The sequence below is a fragment of the Brachyistius frenatus genome, unplaced genomic scaffold (assembly GCF_029030835.1).
Source record: "Brachyistius frenatus isolate BFR_SWC_R1_liver_20210118 unplaced genomic scaffold, ASM2903083v1 Contig_10, whole genome shotgun sequence".
In the NCBI taxonomy this organism is placed as follows: domain Eukaryota; kingdom Metazoa; phylum Chordata; class Actinopteri; family Embiotocidae; genus Brachyistius; species Brachyistius frenatus.
The window spans coordinates 4,289,001-4,314,263 of NW_027210609.1; the positions used below are offsets into that span (position 1 = coordinate 4,289,001).

The 25,263-nt window shown below is 39.5% G+C and overlaps 1 protein-coding gene across 1 annotated transcript in view; it reads right to left on the reverse strand.

Moving 5' to 3' along the window:
* Positions 1-25,263, reverse strand: part of ppp1r16b (protein phosphatase 1, regulatory subunit 16B) — an 88,823-nt gene that overhangs the window by 53,102 nt on the left and 10,458 nt on the right. Inside the window, exons 2-3 of the mRNA XM_069691023.1 lie at positions 12,997-13,068; positions 5,067-5,479 (exon numbers count right to left, since the gene is read on the reverse strand). Of these exons, the coding sequence (XP_069547124.1) occupies positions 5,067-5,334 (268 nt within the window). The 5' untranslated portion in view covers positions 5,335-5,479; positions 12,997-13,068. The remainder of the gene's footprint in view (positions 1-5,066; positions 5,480-12,996; positions 13,069-25,263) is intronic.

Below are 25,263 nucleotides of genomic sequence, written 5' to 3' on the forward strand. Positions count from 1 at the left end.
TGGCGCAACTTGGGGTTCAGTGTCTTGCCCAAGGACACATTAGCATGTGGACGGGGGGACTCGGTGATCGAACCGCCAACCTTATGATTAGTGCAACCTGCTCTACCATCTGAGTCACAGTCACCCGAACAACCGTAACCATAAATGTTCACATTCTTTTCTTTCTGTTGCTATGTTTTACCTGCAGACTCCAACTTTTTTGAGTTTTTTCACTGGAGTTGTTTATTTTCCTTTTTGAACAGAAATTCATTGGGCTGGGTATCGTTAAAGAAAAAAAAAATCTTCTTTTCTAGTACCTGTACCTTGTCTTCAATGTCACCTCCTGAGCACTACTTCATTCAATAACAATTTGATAAAATCCAAAGATAAAAGAAAGGTAATTATATGACATGTTTCCATTCCAAATCTTTAGTTTTCCTGCAGTTTAGAGGGAACGGGTGGCGCAGTTGTTTTCTGTAGCTACAAATAACAAATATACTCTAAACACCTCACATCAAGCTATAACCAAATTAATTGATGTTCTTCACATGCTATTGGTAGATTCTAGCTGGTTGGCTGCACACTGAGGAGCCTCCAGTCACTGTAGCACATCTCAGGTATTTGTTCAAAAATGTATTTGAAAAGAGCAAAATTAGTCATTTAGTCATTAGATTTACTTGGTTAAGTTGAAACCAAGTTATTTTATCGAGCTGAGCCACCGCCCAAGTAGAGGCTACGTATGGTAAATGCTTTGCCCCAACTGAGCTTTACTTTGTTTTATGAAATTTACTCCAGCATAAACATAACAAAGTTTATTATTGAATGACAAGTCAATTTTCCAGTACCAAAGCAATTCAGTAAGTGCCATCATAGTATCAGAGCTCGGTTACCAGCCCAAGACATTCACGACTCCTTCAATCATATCCGAGCTGTTTGACAACCTCATCAAATACAGCGGTTTCAAGAGGAAATGTCAGGTCAATCGATGCTCTGTGTGTGTCTGTCCTTTCTGACCCCACTGGCTGCTCCTCTGCAGGACAGCGGTTCTCCAGACAGGAGAAATCCTATCAGTCTTAATGGCCAGAGAGTCACACAGAAAGACACTGCAGTGCTTCACAGTAATTTCACAGCCATCAATCCTCATCACCGTGAAGGGGCAGAGGGTTCAGGATGGTGGCCGCCGGAGGGAGAAGAAATGAGCTCAGACTCCCCAGCATCCTTTTCCATTGAGTCCTCTCCGACATACTATTATCTGCTTTCATACCCCCTTTGACATGCACACAAACGCAGACCCGTTTTTCTACAACTGGAGACACGCATTACAAAGTTTATTTATAGTCAGGGAAACTCAAATATTCAAATGAACACATTCTGGCTTTTTCCTCTCTTCTTGTCACAAACACATTTACAACAACACACAAACTTCAGCTCAAGTATAGATTGTGTCCTCTGCGGCTTTACTATAGCTGCGTCTCCTCCCTGCCTGGTGAGTCTGCTCCCACAGCTTCCAGAGAGGAAGTTATAATGACAGGAACACTGTAGTTCAGAGAGGAAAGAGAACACACACACACACACAAACATATTCACTTAAAAACAAGCATGTGTGCATGTGCACAGATCCTAGTTTCACTGTTCCAGATATAGTAAATCTTACAAAACGCATCACAAACAGAAAATATTCCATCTATAAAGCACACATACTAGCAATCACACACATATTTCTTGGCATGAGCTCACACACATCGCCTGACTGATGCTCTGACTGCAGGGAAAGAATCGCAGGAAGCAACTCGCTTACGCCATCCAATAAGAGATTATAAATGCGAGTCGCTCCAGCCAATCCAACCTCTCATCCTATTATGGCCTCGAGGCCGAAGAGTCAGCCGCAGGTCAAAGTCAGTTCCAATCTTTCTCTTTTACTGCTTTTATTTGTCCTGTCGCTCTCTCCATGTAGAACAGCTGATAAGTGTCTCCTTTTATTTCCAGCCTCATCAGTAAATCACCACTGCTTTGTTTGGCTTCACTAGACATTGTTTTGTTAGACTGCAGGTTTAACTTCTGTCAAATAAACAGCTCTGATTTCTGAAAATGCGCCGTATGTTATGTTCATGAAAGACGCTCATACACATTCCCATCGTGACCTACATCTTTTTTCTTTTTTCTTTTACACAACCCTATATTTGAAATGATTTTACAAGAGAATCCAAGATATTGTCACATAATATTTCTGTAAAAGAAACCCAGAGCCTGTGAGTTGTGTGCTGGAGCAGCATACCGTGTGGAGTCATGACGCCTGATCGAGCATTTGGGGACCAGAGGGAATGAGATAAGAGATTATGAAGCTCCTGAGCCAGCCAGCTGCTGATGGAGCTGTGTGGGCAACACTACATGCCGTCTCCCTTTTCTTTTTATCTCTCTGCCTGTTTCGTAGTCACCCTCATTAAACCACAGCAATAGCAAACCTTTCTATGCCCAGGCATTGTCAGCAGTATACGAACTGATGAAGCTTCTGCACATCAGAAATTGCTCAAAACAAAGCAAAGAAATGTGCTCTCATGTGCCCAGTGATGCACAGTGAGAGCCACGGGGCAGCACATTTATTATGAGAAAAAAAAATCACTTTAAGTGTAAGCATGCTGACGAGTAAATATATGTTTATTATTTCCAAGAAAGGGACTCAAATAATGAGCTTTGAAATTGTCTAATTACCGAACATCTTCAGGATTAACTGATAATGGACAGAAAGAAAATGTCAGCCATTCACTTCTGGCCTAATATTCAGATATTTATGAAATCCTCTCAGGTTCTAGTTTAATAATGACATCTTGTTAAAACTAATGCAGTCTGATACAACAGTCCTGCAATAAATCCAGCCGCCATGAAGGTTATAATGTTGAGCTTAGTTGTGAAATTGCTGTAAATTTAATTTACAGAGCTGTTAATTAATTTGCACATCCATGCATCCACATGCTGAAATTGTTTTATATCTACATCATTATAATGCATCCTGAAAGATAACATTTGGGGACTTTTTTCAGACAACCAAATATCAAGCTCATGTTGGTGCTATAGTAAAAGTCTGCAGATCATCAAAGTTATTAGAATTTATCCTATGAGCACCATGAACCAGACTATTGCTACAGCTTCTGTTTTCTTCACTGTGATTATTATCTGGATACGCTGTTCGTACTAGAGTTTGCTCAGTCACACTGAAAGGTACAATCAGCGGCCAGTGTGTAATTGTACCACCCCTCCTTCACTGTGATTGGACAGCGGGGGGAAAAAGTGCTTCAACATCTTTCAATTCAAACCGTTACAAAATAGACAAGACTCATGTTAAATATACATTTATTCGACCCTCCGCCACTTATTTCACTAATTGAGGAAATACAGTTTTCAGTTTACTTGACCCGGTTGAAATTCATGTTTGTATTTTATCTGTTCGAAGAACCAAAGCGTGTTTCGTTCAAGAGGACCAATAAAAACAAGCAGAAGAGTAACATTTTGCATAATTGTCAGTTACTGCATTACGGGTCAATAGAAACGCAACACTTCCTGTATTTTTCAAACTAAAACCCCTGTAGCCTTTTATAAGAAAGAGATTCCCCCCCCCATGAAAAGGCTTGTATTGTGAAACATTTTCAGGAACGTGTTGTGTCTGAAGTCAGACAATCACATCACTGTGCTTCAAATAGCATCACGCCGCTGCGCAGCAGCACATAAACAAAGCAACGTTTTTATTTCTCTTTGTTGAATCAGGCATCAACAAAAGGCTTTGTTCGCAGCTGAAGTTTACCTGCTTACTGTGTTTTCAACACGGCGGTTGTCTGTGCTCCTGTGTGTGTCATGACAGTTCCTATTGCAACGGAGGAGAGGAAGAGTACCCAGGCAGAGTTAGGAGCTTAAAAAAAAAAAAAAGTCCCCCAAAACGTAGTTATAGGAACGAAAAAGGTTTTGCTGGTGCGGACACACAAAAGGGGGAAACCCCTCCCACTGTTCTTAGAACGGCGAAATAGTCCCTCCGGTCCAAAAACGCCTACTATTGATGAGTAGAATTTGTCTGTTCCTGGCGACCTCCTGTGGTTTTTTAAAATAATCTAAAGACCTAAATGATCAAAACCTTTCCTTTTTACCCGTGAGGTAACATCCTTTTACTGCATACTGGTTATATCAAAGCTTCAGACCATCAGGCATCAAAAATTCCAATACATCCAATGTTTCTCACTCCAGCTGGAGCTCATTCAAACCAGCTCACAGTCCATGTGCATATGCATATGTGTACACGGGTAAGTATAAACACACAGTGCAGAGGTGCTTCTGCTCTGTAAGAATATTTATGAAAATACAGTAGCCTCTCGCCGTATTTCCTATCTGTGATGACAGCTTGCACAAGCAACGAATGTACAGTAGCACCGCCATGGGCTGTGTTTGTTATGATAGAGAAAAAAAGAGAGTTCAATCCAATTTCAGGTTAAAGTGACGTTAAATTAGATGCCATATCTAAAAGATAGCAGCCTGTTATCATTCCTGCATCACAGACAAACTATTAACACAGCCACACCGTCGTGGGACTGTCTGTACTGGAGGAAAACAATTATTATCTCCACATAGGGGGGCACCATCCGTTGAAATTTTAATTAAAAGACTGGCAGAGTTTCATCTGACAACTCCATTATTACCCAATGATAAAATAGTCTCCTAGCAGAACAAATTCAATTCGAATGGAGTGACTTCGACTTGCAGTTTAAGTGGGCAAGCCCAGCTAATCGCTTTCCTGACCTTGGCATTTTGATATCTGGCTAAAGTGGTGAGGTGAGGCTGAAATTAGGGTAATTATTCAAATGTGGCATCACCGAGCTTTGTGTCGGGTTTAACTTACAAATAAAACCCAGCACATTATTTTTAATGTGCGGTCTCATTACAACAAAACTAAATCCAAGGTGCCTGCACTTTGTTTAGTCTATTGCTCATGTGTGCTTTTGTGTAGCTTGTGTTGTTATTTCTCATAAACTTGGCACATTTTTGATTGAAGCTATACCTCTCTTTTTTTATTTGCATATATTATTAATATTCTGTTCAGCTCCTACCTTCATCCGGATCGTTCCTGGCCGATGCCTCCAGAAGAGCCACGCTGGCAGCAAAGGACACGTGCCTCTTGGACTCTGATTGCAGGAGGTTGTTGGCATTGCGCCCCTTCTTGTCCGCCTTGCGCTTCTTGTTTTGCATCTCCTTCTCGTATACGGCCCATCTCTTCAGCTGCTGAGTGCGTCGCTTCTGGGCCGCCCGCAGCCTCTCCAGGCTGGGAACTTTGTCCAGCTGCTGCAGCTCTTGGATCAGCTCCAGGTGGTTGGCCATGGCACCAGGGGGAATGGAATGCAGTAGTGGGTGATGGCGGAGGGGTAAACCGGGGGAGAATGGATGAGTCTAGCGAGGGCTGCAACTTCGGCCGTGGCCTCCTCCCATTATCGTTAACATCATCCTTTCAGCAGCAGTAAACGGCCTGTGAGAGGAGACGGAGAGAGAAGCTGAGCGACTGTTCATAAAAGCCACAAAGTTATCAGCTGAAACTTTAAATAACTCCATCACTAAATAAAATGTGGAAGTCATCTGTTGCAAAGTAACAGTTCTGGTAAACTCATCTTACAAATAAAGTGTCTCTGAACTTGAGTGATCTTTTAAGGTGAGTCCTGGTCTAACGCACCACAGCAAAGTGCAAAGTGCTGCATTTTAGTGACCCAATTAAACAGATCCAAGCTTAAGCTACTGCGCAACCAAGTGCTGAGCAATTTCTTTCTTGTGTTTCTTGACTATTGTCTTTGGTCTATTATGTTAAAAAAAAAAAATATCAGTCCTTGACATTGAGATAAAACAAAAATAAAAGCAACATTTTAGTCTCAAACAATTTTTTTCCCATGAATTTGCATGATTTTCACTCCTAGAAGATGATGACTCCAAGGTCTAAGGAATAGGTGACAAATGTACCTCCACTAGGACGGAGGTAAATTTTTCAATTTTTAACTAAATGACTGAGCATAGGTTTCAGTCTAAATGTCTGAATGTGTCATTTGCTTTGTGAGCTCTTATAGGCCTCTTTTCTACCATCCTCCATCGAGGTAAACCACTTCCTGAGTGCTACAAGCAAATACCAGCATAACAACCAACTGATGAAGAGGAGAATTAAAAAAGTACTGGGGCAGAGAGCTCAATCGGGGACTCTCTGGCTGCAAACGTAAACAAAAGTCTCTCTTTTTTTTTTCTGACAATTGATAGCTGCACCATTAGTGAACCAACAAAACCCAACTTCAATTTATTTTCATCTTTGGAGGATCTACAGAGCTTACTGCGTGTTGAATGTATGGATATCGTATTATTATCTAGAAGAAAACAATCTTTTGTTAATAACTAAAAATCAACAGCAGAACCATGAACACTCGTAATAAAGCAGAAGACAGGACAAAAATAGCCAACACACTGATACAGTAGCTAAAACAACCTACAGTGATTGGGCTCAATTAGACCACTTCCTCTGAACAGCACTCTTAACAATGTACGGACATTTTAACACGAGTCAAAAAAAACATTCGCCTGATTAAAGTCCAACTGTTCCCAATCACTTACAGTGCAAACACATACGAAAACACTCTATAGGATTTCCATAGCTTTGAACAAACAAACTGTTTGATGCATGAAACATGTTCTTACTTACTATTTCACAAATGTTGATGAACATTCACTCATCTCTGTAGCCTCTCACTAATAAAACCCTGCTGAAACGCTCCACAAAGCAGTGCGCTACTACGTCTAGTCAGTCTGACAGTTAGCTCATGCTTCGTTTCCTTCGCAGCACCTACATAACGACTGAAAACATGGACAGGAAACAAGCAGAACAATCACTTCCGACAGCATCACTTTCAGGCGTCAGTTTGCCAACGCAGCATGTGTGAACAGAGGTTGTCCGTTGCATTCTCAACCGGCAGCCAAGTTAGCGACTCAGAAGAGATCCCAGCATACAAACGAAACTAAACCTCCACAGATCGTTAACTCTGAAGCCTGTAGATGTATAAAAGTTTCCAGTGCAAAGATGCTCAAGACAAGTGGTGATAGAGACAATACGCTTTGTGGGATAAGCACGAGCTGTGAAGGTCTTTAATACAGCAGATGATTTGCAAAGAATTGGTCAGGCCCAAAAAGGTCAGTCACCAGACGCAACTTTTTTTTTTAAGTGATTCAAGAAACACAGACAGCAGATGTAATGACATGGTTTCATTTGTTGGCCGGTAAATGTATTCCAGTAGAACGTAAAGAAGCACAAACTGGTTTACTATGTTAAGACAAAAAAAAATAAGAAACAAATTTCAAGCTTCAAGGTGATATGAAAAGTAGGTATGACATGCAAAATGAATTTGTATTACCAACTGCTCCAAATTCTGATCAATATAAAAAATTAATTTACAAGGTTTTTTGGTCTATTTTAAAAGGTAATCAGATGTCATTTTTCATCTTTTTGTGACTATTTCAAGTGATTCTGTTCATCTAAAATTACATGTGGTGATGTATTTATGCCTTAAATCAAATCAATCAATCAAGTCATTTGAAATATATGTATTTAATCTAATCAACGGCACAAAATTATAAAATGCAAATACACATTTGTTTGTTTCGATATCTTTAGAGAAAGGACTGTAATTAAGAAACAACAATAGATAGGAATTTAATATCTGGGAGCAGCTCCAATATTATCTTTGCCTGCTTTTAAAGGCCACATACTGAAACAGAACAACATTTGCACAAGCAATAATATCTACCTGTATAGTCATCATACTGCAGGAATAATAATTCTTCAAAACATTTTGAATGTAAATATCTTCTAGTTATCCTCAGAATAAATTATGTGATGGTATCAATTGAGCACATAAATACTGTTTGGTCTCTCAGTATCATCTGTTTCTGACGGACCTGAGCCTCATCTATTCAAGTAACAGCATAAAACAGACCCTTAAGCTCATCTTCATGCACCATGCTGGGTTAAAAGGAGGCTGTTTTTGACGTCACCTGCGATTCCTTTCATTTTTAGTCTTAGAAAATGCAGACTGCAGCCTTCACTGTTTTGCTCATATTACTTTACTATTCACTATGACAAAAATGTGCTCAGTTGTAAAGTTTTTACTGCCTAATTTTATCAGTGAAATTGAGGTTGGCTCAGCTGAGCTACAGCCGCCCTTCCCTGGTTTATAGCAGCTGATGAGATTTTGATTGGCTGATACATGTCCATTAAAACTGGACACCAGAGCTTTTCCACGATATAACACACTGAGATGTCCTCCATAGATTATGGTGAGAATAAAGATGTACTTGAATTTGTCATCCACTTCATTACAGACTAATGAACAACCTGAAGATGTGTCAGTATATAAGTAAGAGTTACAGAATAACCATACAACAATAGAACACAAACATCACAAACTTTTTCCACTGGAAAGATTCAAGTTTTCAACAGGATCACAATAAGAGCCTCACAGTGAAGCAGATCCAGGAAAACGCCAACAAATAAAGTGTGTCGAAGAACGAATATGACCCCAAACCGCTTGCATCTATAAAACATTTTACATGAGCTGCTTTATTTTACAGCATGCAGGATTTTTACAAAGTTAAAGTTTACTCTGATGCACCATGAACCAGGCCATGCAGGCACAGCATACCTCTCCCTCTCTCAGCGATCAAAGTGAATTAACTTCAGACAGGATGTGTGACAAACAAGGAACATCCAGGTTTTTCTTTAGCTGTCTTTGATGGTCAATGGCATTAACGCAGAGAATATGAAACCCAGGAGCTACTGTTGATCGAGTCAGGAGAATCAGAGCAGAGGTAATCGTGTTACACACACACACACACACACACACACACACACACACACACACACACACACACACACACACACACACACACACACACACACACACACACACACACAGAGACAGTAAAACAAAACACATAAAAGTAACTAAGACAAACAGACCCACGCACACACACAACTTCCACATCCATCAGAAAATTGATATACACAATTACCCACCTTTACCACACATTCTGTCAAAGGCTGGATTTACGAAAAGATTTATGCAATATGCTGATAGATAATGAGCAAAGCAAAATTGCTCTGACAACAAAATGACAGCCTCGTATTTAAAAATCCTGCTTTTGTTCTTCCTTATCAATTCTAGTTGATTAAAAATATAAAATTCTTAAACAAACACTAAGGCTCGTTTTTTTTTTTTTTTTAGGTTTAAGGTACAATTTATTATAATAACATTTGCTTGGTTGTAAAGTTAGTAAGCAAGTTAGTCATAAAATGTACCGTAGTCCCAAAATTTGAAGAAAATGTGAAAGGACCGTTCAAGATTTAGTGTTTGGTTTGTCCCTTCTCGGCTACTGCAGAAACATGGCAGCCTCTGTAGAAGAGGACCCACTCCCTATGTAGATATGAAGGGCTCATTCTAAGGTAACAAAAACTATTTTATTTCCGGGTGATTATATAATAATGAAAACCAAATTATGAATATTATGTTCTTCTGCTAATAGATTTTCCTAAAGTCTTTGTCAAATGGACAACAGTTTCTCCATCAGCACAGTACAGATGCAAATGGAACATTTGCATGAAGGCAACACATACAAACATGGAGGAAAGACAATGTGCTACAGAACAGGTTAATTCCTAACAGGAGAACGACTCCTACCAACTAAGACAGAACAGGGAGCATTAACCTAAAACAGGGACTACTTCTATCGATGGATGTGGTTTGCGTATGAAAAGTCTGACACTCACCAGAGAGCAGTATTTTGCAAATCATGCCAGAGACTGTTCACCATAGACTCAAACACCACTGACCAGTTTTACCAACTAAACAAAAAACATATCAAACAGTGCAGAGGGTCTACGGATGAGAGACACACAAGTACAGTCGAGAGCTCATAAATCACAGCAAACTCAAATGTTGCATTTTCACCTGCAGGCCGACATAAGGTGAAGAATCAGTGATGGAGGGATAATAATTCAAAATCTGCAAAACAGGCTTTTCATGTGTTATTTAACATTAACTATTTATTCATTGAATTTACACCAAAAATTCACTTGTCACTTGTGGCTGAATTGTCTTTGCTCTCTTACATTAACATTGTGATTACTGCCCACTCATGGAAAATATAAGAGGAGAGCATGCTGCCAAGACTAGAATGATTTTTTTCAGAGAGTTACACAGATTTTCAGAATAATAACCATTTTTCCTACCATCCCACAACCCGAACACCCCAAAACCAAAAAAGTGAGAAGGTTGATGAGTTTCTGATCAACATCGATCTCCTTCCAGGAAATTAGTACCCGAAGCGCATGGCTTTAACTTAATGATGCTATATTCAGGGGGCTGCAGGTTTAAAAAAAAAAGTTTCTATGGTGATCTAACTGACATCTTTCTCACTGATGAGACAAATAATAAAATCTAAGAAGAGAGCCCACATGCTGATGTGCTCTGTTTTTTGTAAGATTAAAAACAAGTAAAGAGAAAAATTACATCAGCACAGCCTTTGGCATTTATTAACACTTGAAGATGGAAGAGAATAAATCATTTGTGGGCCCCCAGGCAAGATTGTCTTGCTTCAGCTGGGCTTAGAAAACAGACAATGCAAACACGTGTAAATGATATTACGTCCTAGCAGGAGGCAAAGACAAATTTTTAGAATATATGTGAAACCCAGGGAGCTGTGCGTAACGTTAAGCCCTTTGGTGATATCACAGCCGGTCCCTGGGGCCAAGGCAGCAAATCACAGATTGACCTCAATCATCTCTCTGGCTTCAGATACAGATGTAGCACTGCACCAACACCCTGTATTTCACATCTTTCTGGAAATTCACAGCCTTAATTTGATACCGATTATTTGAAAAAAAAAAAAAACAGGTCAGACAAAGAACATCGAGCAGCTGCTGCGATCAGTAAATTGTTTATGCCCAAAGCAAACTCCCAAAATAGAGTTACAATTACCAACATGTTTTTCTTCTGTTTGCCTCAGAGTTTATTCAGGTCGTGGTTTTCATAAATTGGCACCTACACAAAACCCAATGCTTTGTAATGTTTACAAGGTCACATGAATGCAAACGATGCCACTCACACTCCTAAATTAAATAGGTGTCTGGTCTGGACTTTTGAAAAATGTTCGTTCTTTTCTGAAAAAGTCGACAGCCATGACATCTTTACCTTTCAGTCTCCATCTATAATTGACATCCTTGTTAAAAGTGTATCTGCTGCTGACCTGCCAGACCAAAACATTCAGAAAATCTGCATTATTAAAGGCATCTACAGGGCCTTCAAAACACAATCTGCCAAAAAATTGGGCCCCATTTTCCAAGGTAAACAGTTTTGATGCTTGCTTTGAGCCGCTGACTTTATCTCGCTGGGCTAACTGCCAGTACAAAAGCTCTGTCACCGAGTAGTCACGCTATGATCCATTTTCTTCTCTGCAGCATCGGCAATTATAGAGTGTGTTCATGAGTTCCCACACTTAGGAGGACCGGTCCTTACTTGTTAGATTAGAGAATAGTATGTTTAGGTTGGGCATGAATGAGTTTTAAAATGCTTGAGCAGGAAATAAATGCTTCCAACAAAGGCCTCAAACTTAATAGCATCACAAAAGTGTGTGTGTGTGTGTGTGTGTGTGTGTGTGTGTGTGTGTGTGTGTGTGTGTGTGTGTGTGTGTGTGTGTGTGTGTGTGTGTGTGTGTGTGTGTGTGTGTGTGTGTGTGTGTGCATGCACATCTGCTTTGAATCATTAATATCTCAAACTGACTGGATTGAGGTCATTCTGGACTTTCAATCATCATTATGAAGGTGATTTGGCAGGAAGGACAATATATTACTGATGTATAGATACAGGCAACAGCACAGTGCAGCACAAAACACACCACAAGCAGGATTTCATCTAAACCTCTTATCTTTATTACATGTCCTGCTGGCATTTTGTCTCCATTTCCTGCTTCAGTGTTGGATAATTTTTCAATCATGTATACCAGCAGCAGTGAGTGGTAAACATTTAGTCATTCGATTTCACAAAGAAAACAGACTCAAGGTGCAGGTACAGGGATTATGAGAGCCATCATCAGCAAAAACAGTTTGCTGAGATGACAGAGATAAATTTGATACATGAACACAGTATGTGATAACGTACTGAGCTATGAAGTGTTTACTAATGAGCTCACTAATATATTTCCATGACAACTGAGGAAAATTGTTTTCAGAGTCCAGAATGAACCCCTGATGCTCACACAAGGACTCCTAAATGAAACCTGTTGTATGTCTTCAGATCCATCTCCATGACAAGTGAGAAAACATCACTTGCTGATAAACGGCTCTAATTTTACGGTCCAGAGCACATGGCACAAATGCATTTATGACGAGTCTAAATCCATTTTTATTAGTTAAACGGCGGATAATCTGAGCACAAAGTAAGAGGCATGGTTTTCTTAGTCTCATAATTTTTAATAGGTGGGCATAACATGAAATAAACCATTCAGAGCATCATCTCCTTTCAAAGCCAGGTGGCCTCAGTAGGTTGCTATTAAAGTCAGATTTGTCAAGTGGTAGGAAACAACTCTTCTCTGCAGAGAAAATGGATATGCTTGAAAGCAGTTTGAAGTATAATTGAAGTGAAGTAACAATGTTTCATATTGTAATCTTTTAATTTTTAATCTTTGGCATGTTTGTGTGTTGCTGCACGTCCCTGTGTGTACACACACTCTGCTTGTGTAACAGAGTGGAGTGTGTGTGTCTGTGCTGCCGCCAGTAAAGTAAATCTGGAGAACTGTTGTCATGCTGGAAAAAAAAATTTGGTACATGTAATATCTAACGTACAGGATGTGTAAATGATAGATATTGGTACTTTGGAGCTTTAAAGTTATGATCCTTGAAGAGGAAAGTGATCTAGGTCATAAAACTATTTGCAGTAGAAATGTGTGTTTGTGTTCATCACTCACAAGCATCCGCAGTGTGTTTTCTCCGCGTCTGCAACGCTGGCCGGTGCAACTGGATTGTCTTGACCCTGGCTCCTGTGGAAACAGGCCGACAAAAAACAAATAAGTTCAGTCTCCAGGTGTCGAGCCTCGGCCTAGATTTTCACAATATGGACAATATAGAGAGAAATAAGATGTACTTGATAAACATACATAACAATGATAGAGATGCTGTTGAAATCTGTGTAGTCAATCTTTCAATAAATCAAAACTAATATGTTGATACAGTTAAATTACAGAATTCTATTTTTAGCCATTCCATGTATGAACATTCAGTGATTATCTGATTTTATTGTAGTTTTCATTGGCAGTGGAGGAGTCAAATACTCCTGCACTGGATTTAAACTACCAACCACAGCATAAATGCGTGCCCGTAAACAAACGTAATTTTATCTCACTGACATTACTTGCTTTTACTGATCACTCACTTTATGCTATATCAGAGCTGTATTAAGGTACTACTGATGCACACTGAACATTTCCTACAGCCGCTGCTTCATCTTCAACGTGTTCAGGTATTTAAATACAGGCGTTAATGTTGAAGCAGCCACAGACAAAACAATAGGTTACATTCAGCACGAACTACAATTATTCATTTAAAGCAGGGGTCTCCAGGTTGAGTATGTGTGTGTTAAGTATCAAGTTGTTATTGTTCACATAAAAAAAAAAGTTTATTCAGCTGGTTTGGTGGAGCTTATGTTATGTGAGTAAATGTTCCCTTGTCTGAGAGCTATGAGTGACACTTTCATTTAGTCAAAGTAGCTCTCTGAAGAAAAAAGGTTGGCGACTTCCGATATAAATGATGTGCACAAAACCAGAACACTTATTTTTTGCTGCACACACCTTCAACTTCTCTGCCAAGTGACCAACTCCCTGTTTTTTTACTTCTTTAGTCAAACAACTTTTGGGGTTTGTTTGGCTGCACTGGAAACAGATGCACCAAATGCTTCTTTTTTTTTTTTTTTTAACCCAAACCAGCTGCTCAAGGAGTGTTCATTTTTGTATTAAACTCCACCAATACCCATTATCGAACAGGACTGAAATCCATTACACAACAAACAACTCCACAAAATGTACTTATTCCCATCATCAAAAATGTGAGAGCAATGTTTTCTGACAGTGCTAAGAAAACAGTGGCACTGATAACAAAAACGTCCACTCAACAAACAGGCCGGGCCGAAGCCAACTAAATGTTTTATCTGTAATTAAAAGGCTGTGTTTTTTTTGTAATTGTAAGAAAATCCCTCCACCAGCCAAATAAACTAACAGAGTCATAGCAAGTTCTGTGAGAAAAGCTCATGAAGAGTCAACACAGAGTTAATTCCACATGCGAAGGTAAGCACTCTTGTCTGTTCACTTCTTTGAAGCTGCATATGAATCTCAATTAGATTTTTCGAGCAGAAGTAAATTCTCGCAGTGAATATTTTTGTCTAAGGACCAACAACATCAGTGTCCTGATGCAGATTCTTTTAGAAAGAGAGATTACTTGGTTTGGAGCTCAAAACGAAGCCCAGTGGTCGAACACTGGAGGTCTTATCACCTCTACATCCTCCCCAACACCTCTGTAAAACATTGTGAGGAAAAAGGCTTCATATTAAACATCACTTCTATCTCATTTATTCTACAGAGAGGAGAAAAGTACAGGAGGATGCTGGCTGACTACAAAAACATGTCAGTGTTAAGAGCACAATCCAAGGCTGACGGAAACCAGGTAGGGTGAAAAAAATTTCTATTGAGAACATAAAAAAAAGAAGTTTTTTTAATCATAAGTATGCACCTCTCTATTTAACACCTAATAAAAGACTTTAATGAAACCTCAAATGAAGACAGTATCTTTTTAAAGACTTCCCATTCACTCACTCTCATCCTGTTATGAATGTCTAATATCTTTATAAAATGTCCCCCAAACGCAAAAGTGTACTCAAAGAAAGGGAGAGGCACACAACCACGAAGAAAATAATGCACGTAGGTCTGGGTTTTTTTTTTTTTTTAAATGCCAAACATTATTACTGATGTTGTTTTTGTCATAATTTAATTTGATAGTTGATATTTAGCAGTTTTGGACTGTTGGTCAAAATAACCAATCAATTTAAAGACCTCCTTCAGTCTTTTAAGTTTTTAGCCTTGTTGACACATCCATGTTGTGTTTTTTATGTACTAGAAGATATGCGATTAGTGAAATAGGCTGTCGACACTGTGGCTGAACATTTCAACTTCAGAACTGCAGTGTAACAATAACAGTCTCAAAAACACTGATTCACACAGCCAGGATTTCATACGTCACACACCTAGGGAACCAATCCCGTCAACTTTGCCTTGGAAAACACATCTACATATGTAACTTTGATAAACAGAGATTACTTTTTATTGGTAAAATCAATGACAATGCTTCACCTTTGGCTAAGCAAAGGCAGTTTTTTTTTCATGTTTTTTAGACTTTTGAGGGACTGATTCATCATTTGTCATGAACACAATCTCAAGTTGCATCACTAAAACCAAACTTCAGTATGAAAAGATTCAAGCAATTCATTAGAAATAATTATTACATCAACAAACTAATCACATTTATAAAAAAAATATATAAAAAAAGTTAACTGAAAGAGATTTATTCAACTGAAATTTCAGTTATGTATTAGGAAAAACGTTTTGAAAATAAAACCAAAAGTGTCCTTTGAAGCCTTAAAATAAAGTATTGAAGGGTCCCTCAATGCTGTGGCTACATCTAATTATTATTTTCGGTGTCAATCTGGCAATTTTTTTTATTGATTCCTCCTTTATTGATTGGATCCATCTCCAAAATGTCAGAAAATTGTGAAAAAAGCAGATTACAGACGCAGAGGACACATTTAAGAATCAAGTTTGGTCTAACCAACGGTACAGTACTCAGATCTAAAATAAAGAAAAGCAGAAAATAAACATTTAACAAAAAGACACTCAAATGATCGAATAATTAGTCGACCGGTTTGTCCAATCAATTCAAAACTACTTTTCCCTACTCTACACAACAACAAAAATAAACAACTGTCACCAGACTTGAGTATACCGACACACACAAACACACGCATACACTTGGTGCTGCGAAGTGCAGCATTAATAATGTCAGTAACATCGCCTGACATTTAGCAGCGAGGAGGCGTGTGCTGTGTCAGGACGCGCTGCGTGGCGACACAGTGGCGACAGTGTCGCACACAATGGCCCAGTGTGTCTGACTGAGCGTGTGTCTGTCTGCGCCTCTGGCTTTTATCTACATGTGTGCATATTCACGTGAGTTGTACAAACCCCTTCTGTGTTATGAGAAAGTGAGTGTACACTGTGTTCGCATGCATGATGGGTGACTGGCCTGAGCCGAAGGATGGGGAGCTGTGGCGCTCCACTCGGCCCCCTCCTCCATTCACCAGCGTTGCCCCCTGAATCCCTGAGAACCCATGTTCCAGGCCAGTGCCAATGTCGCCACGTCGCGCTAATTCATTTAATCACCTGCTAATACCAGAGGAGGGCCGAGCTGATTAAAAAGCCCACCAAAGACACTCAGCAGACAGTAGCAGGGGTTTCAGCTGTCGAACGAGTAACGAACAGATACCAGCATGTCCCCTCCTGCAGAAACCCTGTATCTCTCCATGACCTGTTATCAGTGAGCTCGCTCGGTTTACTGTGACGCAAAGAAGACAATTTCCCTATTAATCCCAGTACAAAACGGGAAATTTATTACAGGATTTGTGCAAGGCCCCGATGTAAAAATTGAGAATTGAGTGCCATGCAGCTGTTTAAAGCTTCTGTTTCAATCTGTCCGATTTTTGCACCACTTTTTGAAAAAGTGCAATGGGATTATTTTGTGAAGATATTTGCACTGAAAGAGCACAATCCAATTTCATGTTTCAAATAAGCAATTCAGCCTGTTCCAGTGAAATGAAATGACTTCTTCTCATTTCATGATTTAGCTGAACCATAAAAGACTTTCACAAAGCGAATGTCTGTTCCGGTTTCATTACTGAGCCTTACAAAAGTGTGAAGGGCACTAGTAAGAAAAAAAAAGTTGCAGTTATTGTCCGCACGCTGGGTCTTTCGCCGATACTGTTGAAGGTGACGGCCTCAGATGACACATTATGCTCAATGAAAAATAAATACATTGACCATTGATTGCATAACAGAAAACTTTACAATGTGTGGTGTTTATCACATGTTAATAGATACCTGACGCAAGCAGGTTACGATTATATCTTCATATTGAAGGTCCTCCTTTTAAAACCAATGGCTTTTTACCATTCATGACATCTAGGTAATCACCTGTTGTGTGATGGTGCTCAAGCTGTGGGCCTAAAATACTAGATTAAAAAAAAAAAATACTAAAATACAATACTTTTCATTTCAGGTTGAGTTTGCCCAAGTTTTGAAAGCACTACACACCAAACCAAATTTCCTCAGTACCACTTCTCACTGCACATATCGACATTTCTTTTCATAAAATAAACTACACTGATTTAAACATGCAGCAGTTTCAGGAGGGATAGACAACATCAGGCTCCTGTTTTAAAGTCAAAGAATACATTTACATCTTTTACTAGAAGAGGCAACCCTCGGTAGCTCAACACCCGACTCCGACTACTCTTCAGCATTGAAAAGTTTTTCTTATGAATTATTGAGAATGCAACACCTTGCAGACATGAATCATGGATTTGGAGCAGGGATGAGCTATTCAAGCAAAAATTGTATTACCGCCACCTTCTGACAGGAGTGATGCATTACAATGCATACACTAAATAATTGTTTATATTTTTATGACTATTTGAATATTCTAAAATCATGACCCACCTCTGATTTAGGACAGCCCTGGTTTGTTAGTGCCGTACAATGTGGATTTGCATGCAGTCGTAAAGGTTTAAACTTTTTTGTTTAGGGACGGTTTTGGGAAAAACGTTACTATTCACCTTTGTTTTCTTTTCAAAATAAGATAAACTAACCAGAGTGTTTAACAGTTGAAGGAGTCTGTTACTGCTCATGCTTCCAGCAATGTTGCTTTGTTGATGTGAGCATTTAAATTGGAGAGTACAATGTTATCTTAGCTAATAGAAATGATGGCAAAAACTGTGAAAAAAAAGTTATTATCCTTTAAAGATCAGACGGTGCCACCAGCCCTTGAACTTATGTGACAGCTTTTCTTTCCAGAAACTTAAATTTTACCCCAAAGGCCTCATTATCACACGCTAAAAATGATTCCAGGTCCTGAGCCAGTGTTGAAGAAACACAGCATAAACTGCTAATGACACAGCACATGGCCATTAAAACAGGAAGCAGTTGGTTTTGACTGTTACTCTGAGATTTGACATCTGACCTTTCTGACAACTGCATTCATTAGCCGAAACACGACCCCTGGCCATGTCAAACTAAAGTCAGTGAAGTCCAACTGATGGAACTCAGGTCTGTGTTTGGTACAGACACACACAGACAGACACACACACACACACACACACACACACACACACACACACACACACACACACACACACACACACACACACACACACACACACGCACACACACAACACAGTGGTAGGCACTGTACTATCACAATGCACATAGCTTTAATTACTGACTGCAGGATTATCTATACATTTCCTTCAGTTATATAAATAAAGAGGGCTTTTTTTCATTTGTCTAATTTTGTAATAAGATTCCAATATTAGAGGCCTCTGTGTTGTGCATGAATATTTAAAAGGTCATTATCTTTTGGGAATTTAGATTTTTACAGACTTTTTGATCTTTGTCTCTCCTGGGATGAACCAATTTGTCAATGTTTTATGTCATGTTATGCTACGGATGTCTGTCTCAGCTCATTAGCAATTTCCTTTTTGTTCAAAGATAATAAGGAGAAAACCTTATAACTCAACAGCAGCTGCTGTTGTTCGTAAACAGATCAATAGAAAACTGAACAGGCTTCAGTGAGCCATTTAGCTCTGATGTTAAACTTCGGAGAAAAAGCCTTAAAGGATGTTTTAAGTAAAATGCAGGAACAGCTTGTCTCTTGGATATGGTGGCTAACTGGAACACCACAAACAGCTCTGACTCCTTTGGTAAAACAAAATGTCTGAAAAATGCCTGAAGACACCAGCCTGGTATTACCAGACCCATACCTACTGTGTGAATACATGGGTCTGACCACGCTACATTGGGGATTGTTTCCAGTCATAGCATCCTAGTGGGTGTAGACCTCGGGTTAATTTTGGCACCTCCGGAGTAGCCTTTAACCAGTCAGCCTTGACCATCATGTGACGTATGTTGTGCACCCAAACTCACTAAGCTGTAAACAGCTGAGATCCTCACCTAATGTGAGCAGACTACAAAGGACCATTGACAACTTTTTTTTTTTTTTTTTTAATGAAGGCCTTGTTCTTGCTGTGGCTTCAATTCCTTGATATTTGCACATGTTGCAAGTTGCAATGTAATTCTTCATCTCGCTCTACCACTGCTGCCATTGTTGCAAGTACAAGGTTACTAAAAGGTAACAAAATCTGCCCACCTACACCTCTAAGAATGGACATATACTTTGTTTTAACCACATGTTAGCATAGATAACCAGCTGCGTAATGAAAGCAGTTGTTCACATACTCGTAGATGTATGTGTTACTGGAAATTCCCACTCAAGGGCACACAAAAGATAAAAAGAGAACCTATGCATGACGTAGGCAATAAACATGGGAACATTACCGCATTACTTTCTGGAAAGTCAATCTCACTGGACCACTGTTTAATAAAGTTCCTTAGGTGTCTGACGACTGAGGTACAAAACAAGCCATCGTCACCAACCCCACTTTTTTGGGCATTTTCCACCGTGCACGGATGAAACGGTAACAAACTCATCTCCATTTTCTTCATCCATGTCAACTTCTAATGTGGTACTGATCTCACAGCAGCAAGCATTTTTGTCACTGTGCAGCAGCAATGACCGTATGGTACAAATGGAATAATTACCCAGTCTATTAACTTTTCTGCCATTCTTGTCTCTGCCCTGCTGTCATCGCTACTGACCGTGTCACATCCTCATTCTGCCCGTACACTGCCTCTGCTGTTCATGTGCATATTGCACCTTGTGGCAGTGATGCCGTAATTCCTGAGGACCAAATAGACGCACAATACATGAAACAGAATAAAATGGCCTTAAACTGCAGGTGACTTGACTTTGATGGTTCATTCTTTATCTTGGAAACAGCAGCTGTCAAAACAATCTTATCTCCTACCTTCTTTATTGTTTTAAAAATTGTAATTCTGTTGTGTCTTCAAAAACATTTCCTTAATAAAAACATCACAATTGGCTTTTTACTTCATGAACTATCTGATCAAACAAACAGTAAAGAAGTTTTCAACCTGATCAGACATTTTGCAGTTTTCAAGGACACAATGCTGCTGACACGTTTTGGTAAGGGCTTAAAAAATATTCAGGTTCAAAATATATCCCTAACTATTAGATTATTAGATTATCATGCTAACAAGTAGACAAGTGAAAAAGAACAGTTGTGTGGATCATTTTGTTACTTATTTTAGTTTCAGTGGGACTGCTCAGATCAGTGTCCTGTGATATGATAACTTGTCTTGATGTCAGAAAGCAAACTAAGCAGCTGAAGCGATACACCACCTCTCCATTTATCCAGTCACCAATCTGGCTCCTCTCTCTTTAATTATTCCATTCTTAGCTTGTCTTCACTCCTTCATCCCTCTCTCCCTCAGTGTCCTCTAAGAGGACGTTTTTATTCTGTCTGGATTACTTGTCCTAGTTGGCACTGGGCGTGCTGGTGGGGAGAGAATTTATTTCCTTCGGTGCAGCCTTGATTTAAAGCACTCAGGTCAATTTGATTCTGGGTCATTGTTTCCCTTGTCGTAATGAACCAGGGCAGAGGTAGACGGCACACTGCATGTCGACAAAACCAAGGTGTTACGGTGTTACGGTGCTACAAAACGCCTCGACTGACCAGCTGCATTTAAAGCTGAGCCAAGAAGAAACTTTACCGGTGACTTTACTTTTTGCGCTTAAAGATATTTCAATATTCCATTTGAAAAAAAAAAAAAGCAATAAGCTCACCTCAAAGAACCCAAGTTACAGTAGCTTGTGCCTATGTAGGCCATTTACCAGATGTTTGTAAATATTTAGCCAGAAATATTGCAGTACATCCATGTTTCTCTGCCAGGACTGATCCTGCAGGGCCTACTGACCAACATGTTAGTGACCAACATATTAAGCACTGCAGCACAACACTGCTGGCGTGGCAGTCATGCAAAGCATAATTCCTATTAATCGAACTCATAGTTGCACTTTGTAGTGCCTGACAGCTGGGTCAACACTGCATCATCGCTTCCACCATTGTCTTCAATCCTGTTTTCAGACAAGCTAGATAAAACTGAAACTCGCCTCAAAACAAAAGCAAATGGTGTACGACAAGGAGGTCACGTTCATTGATAAATCTTTGGAGGAATACAAGAGCCGACCAGTACAGAAGTTACAACTTGAGAATTTAAAATTATTAACGACTATAATTGTGCGAAACATGCCTGACCTGTGCAAGAATAAAACGTAATTTAATTTTCTCAACTATATGGACAATGCCTTGAGACAAACATTTTTTTATTTTCCTCTTCCATCTTATTTTCACTGTTTTGAATGAGGGGGAAAGGAGCCACCCACAGATAACGCCACAAGTACTCCATCATATCAACTAAACACGCAAAGACATGTTGACATTGCAGTTACATCCAGGTCCATAACACCTCTGAAGATTCGAGCGCCTCGTGTGAAGAAGACATGCAGGTGTCACCAGTGATTACTCAGACAGTCAGCCAGTACTGCACCTACACGGGAACTGAATCAACAGCTGGAATTATCTGATGCCTTCACCTAATGATCCCTGTATTGATTAATGGAGGAACACAATGTTTTAATGGGATAAATAAAAAATATTTAACCATACAACAGCCAAGTAACCTCTCACTCAAATGTTAAGACATGCTGAGATACGAGTACCATTTGCTACAATGTCCTTTGTGCGATATGAATAAAAATTAAGCTGCTTAATGTCGGAGAAAACAACAAGACTAACGCGTCGTATGCTCTTAATAGGTTCTTTAGCATTCATAGAGGATTCAGGGTATGGATTTTCTCCCATTTTCCCCTCAAGCTGATTTATCCTTTGTAATTATCTATCTGCCAAAGATGGAAATAAGATGGGTGAGAATGCAAACAAACAACAGGCAAATCAATGCAATGCAAGAAAAGCACAACGAATCAGAACACATGTTAACAAAGTGCTTTAGTTCTGCTAAAATGCTAATAAGATCTGCACGCAGGCGGTAATGCAGCTAAAAGCTGTCTGACAACTGGCAGTTAACAACATAATACGAATAAGAACACGTTGGTACCATAGTACAGAGCTTTGCAGGTAGAACCGTGTTGCGCTGTGAGATTAAATGACATGGAGCAAACAGGAGAAACATGCAAAGAAGACTTCAGCCGTCAAAAAGTTCTGCGTGGAACTCTTTCTACCACAGCTACACAGTCATTACAGTGAAGCACCAAGCAAACAGTGATCAATGCACTGATCAATAATCAATGCCCAGACAAAGTGTGATTGATATCGGAGTTGCAGCGCAAACAACATTCCTCATCTCAAAGATGAAGCTGATGAGTCTCGCCGTCTCTTTGTGTGTGTGTGTGTGTGTGTGTGTGTGTGTGTGTGTGTGTGTGTGTGTGTGTGTGTGTGTGTGTGTGTGTGTGTGTGTGTGTGTGTGTGTGTGTGTGTGTGTGTGTGTGTGTGTGTGTGTGTGTGTGTGTGTTAAAGTGGTAGTTGATTAATAGTCATATAGTTCCCAGCAATTGTTGAGTTTCATTGTGTGCAGCCCCAACTGATTTTATCAGCCCAAAAAACTAAAAAAAACATAAAATAAATACATAAACCAATCTATAATCCATCAGGTTTTATGGTTTTTACTTTAAAAGCGGTTGTATAAACAGAATAATCCTTTTACTACTAAATCTTCTCTTGATAGGAGAGAGGATCTGTGTCAAATTATTTCATATAGAACGTTTCCATCGAAGCCCAAGACCACCAAAGCGGCAGCAGCAGGTCAGAGGGAGGTAGAAGTCTGAGATTAACCAGCAGACAGTGTGTAAACTGGAGGATTTAGAGGAATTTTGCAGCGCACCTCATAAGCGTCTTGTTTATTTTTGCTCATGTTGATGGAGTGTTCTTGTAGGGAAAGCCTGATCGGATACAGAAAGATTTAAAATAAATTCAACTTGTATTTTCAGCATCTCTTTTATTATATAATACATTATATGGTACCAAACAAATGAAAAGTTCAAAACAGGACATGAGGTCAGAATAAATTATTTTACCTCAGTAGATCAAATCATATTTCAAAGAAGCAAAAACATGACAGCAGTTACAATGGGGAGGAGAGGAGAGGAGAGGAGAGGAGAGGAGAGGAGAGGAGAGGAGAGGAGAGGAGAGGAGAGGAGAGGAGAGGAGAGGAGAGGAGAGGAGAGGAGAGGAGAGGAGAGGAGAGGAGAGGCTCCATATCGAGGTCAATGCACACACCTGTGAGTAAAGCATATTAATGAGAAACTTTGCGCTGGGCTGATAATGAGAACACAATTGTAACAACAAGCAGGTAGATGTCAACAATGAAGGAAAAGTAAATGAGATCAAGTTCTCATTTACCAAACGGATAGCAGTCACTGCAACTTCCTGTGTGAGTCACACAGTAACGGTTCCAGCAAAGGCACTCGTTTGATAGAAGGACGTGGAAACACAACTTTGGTAAAGTTAGAAAGATATTGGGAGATTCGAACATCAATAACTCATTAACAAAACATTGTTAAAACACAAACATTTCACTCCTGCCACAGGAAGGTAGACAAATGGGTACAACTTGATTTTCACAAAATGAGCCTCTCTCTCTGAGCTGAAACGAATAACACTGGTTCCCATGTACAGCCGGCTGAGATGAATGAAGGGACCGTCTAACAAGTGCAACACTGAAAAAAAGAGATACTATAAAAAATATTCAATAACTTTAGTCTTATTCAGTGTAGGATCACCAAAATCACTTTACACATCAATAATCTCTTTTTGTTTTATTCCCAGTAAAAAGTTCTCAAAATTATGCAACAGCAAATTGTTTTCAATGACCAACAATAGACCATTGATATGCAAGTTTAGTGATATAACAAAGCTGTAAGAGTAAAGTGACTATTTCTACATTTTTTACCATAAAAAATTCCTGAAAACTATGTCAAAGCATGTATTCGTAAACAAAAACTTGCTGTGTCATCATCAGAAGACCATTGACAGTGAAGTGATTCAAGTTCATTCCGGAAGAAAGAACAATTAAGAACGTACAACACTGATTTTTCCATAAACAGTTGAGGACCTATGTGTGAACTGCTAATTTTCCCAGATAATTTAACCAGAAAAGCAAGTTCCATGTGTGTAAAAGGCTTAAATCTTCTGATCTAGAGCCAGCCATCTATATTTCTCTTACAGTCCATTAGGCGAACTTTGAAGGAATATAACTCACCTCTTCTCAACAGCAGGCACTTTTCAATAAAGATTCATGTCCTGCCATATTCAAGGAGCAGTTTAATTATTCTTTTTACTCTGCTTTGTTGTTATGTGAGTCTGTAGGCTCCATTTGCTTGTCGTCTTCATCATAGTGTGATCTTTTATTCTTAGAGATTCTGTTTTTGTAGAAATGCACAGCTTTTATTTCACCTGCCCACATGAGCCTATTGCTTTCCGTTACATCATCAGAACAACATGCAGGTCTGAGGTGGTATAAAAACGAGCAGGGAATATTTCCAACCTTTCTTGAGAAGACATCGCACTGATCCTCTTTCACTCAACTCCATTTTGAATTGGTTAAAGGTCTGAAATGGTTGTTTTCTGCAGGCCCATATTTTCCCTGTGTGGGCGTTGTTACAAAAGGCCTCACACCAAAGCAGGGAAAACTTGACCTGCAGTGTGTCTGCACAACAGCAGCACATGTTTAGGGCCTGCCGTCCAGTCCCGGTCCTGGGTGGGGTTATTCGTCCATCTGCTCCACACTGACATGAGCAATTTGTGTTTATTTTAGACCAATCTGACTATTTATTTGTACATGGGTTGGACCATAACACGTCCTGGCCTCCAGCTACCCCCTTGCTGCAGTCATCCGGCTCCCTCTATCTCCAGGCAAATTCAGGAAATA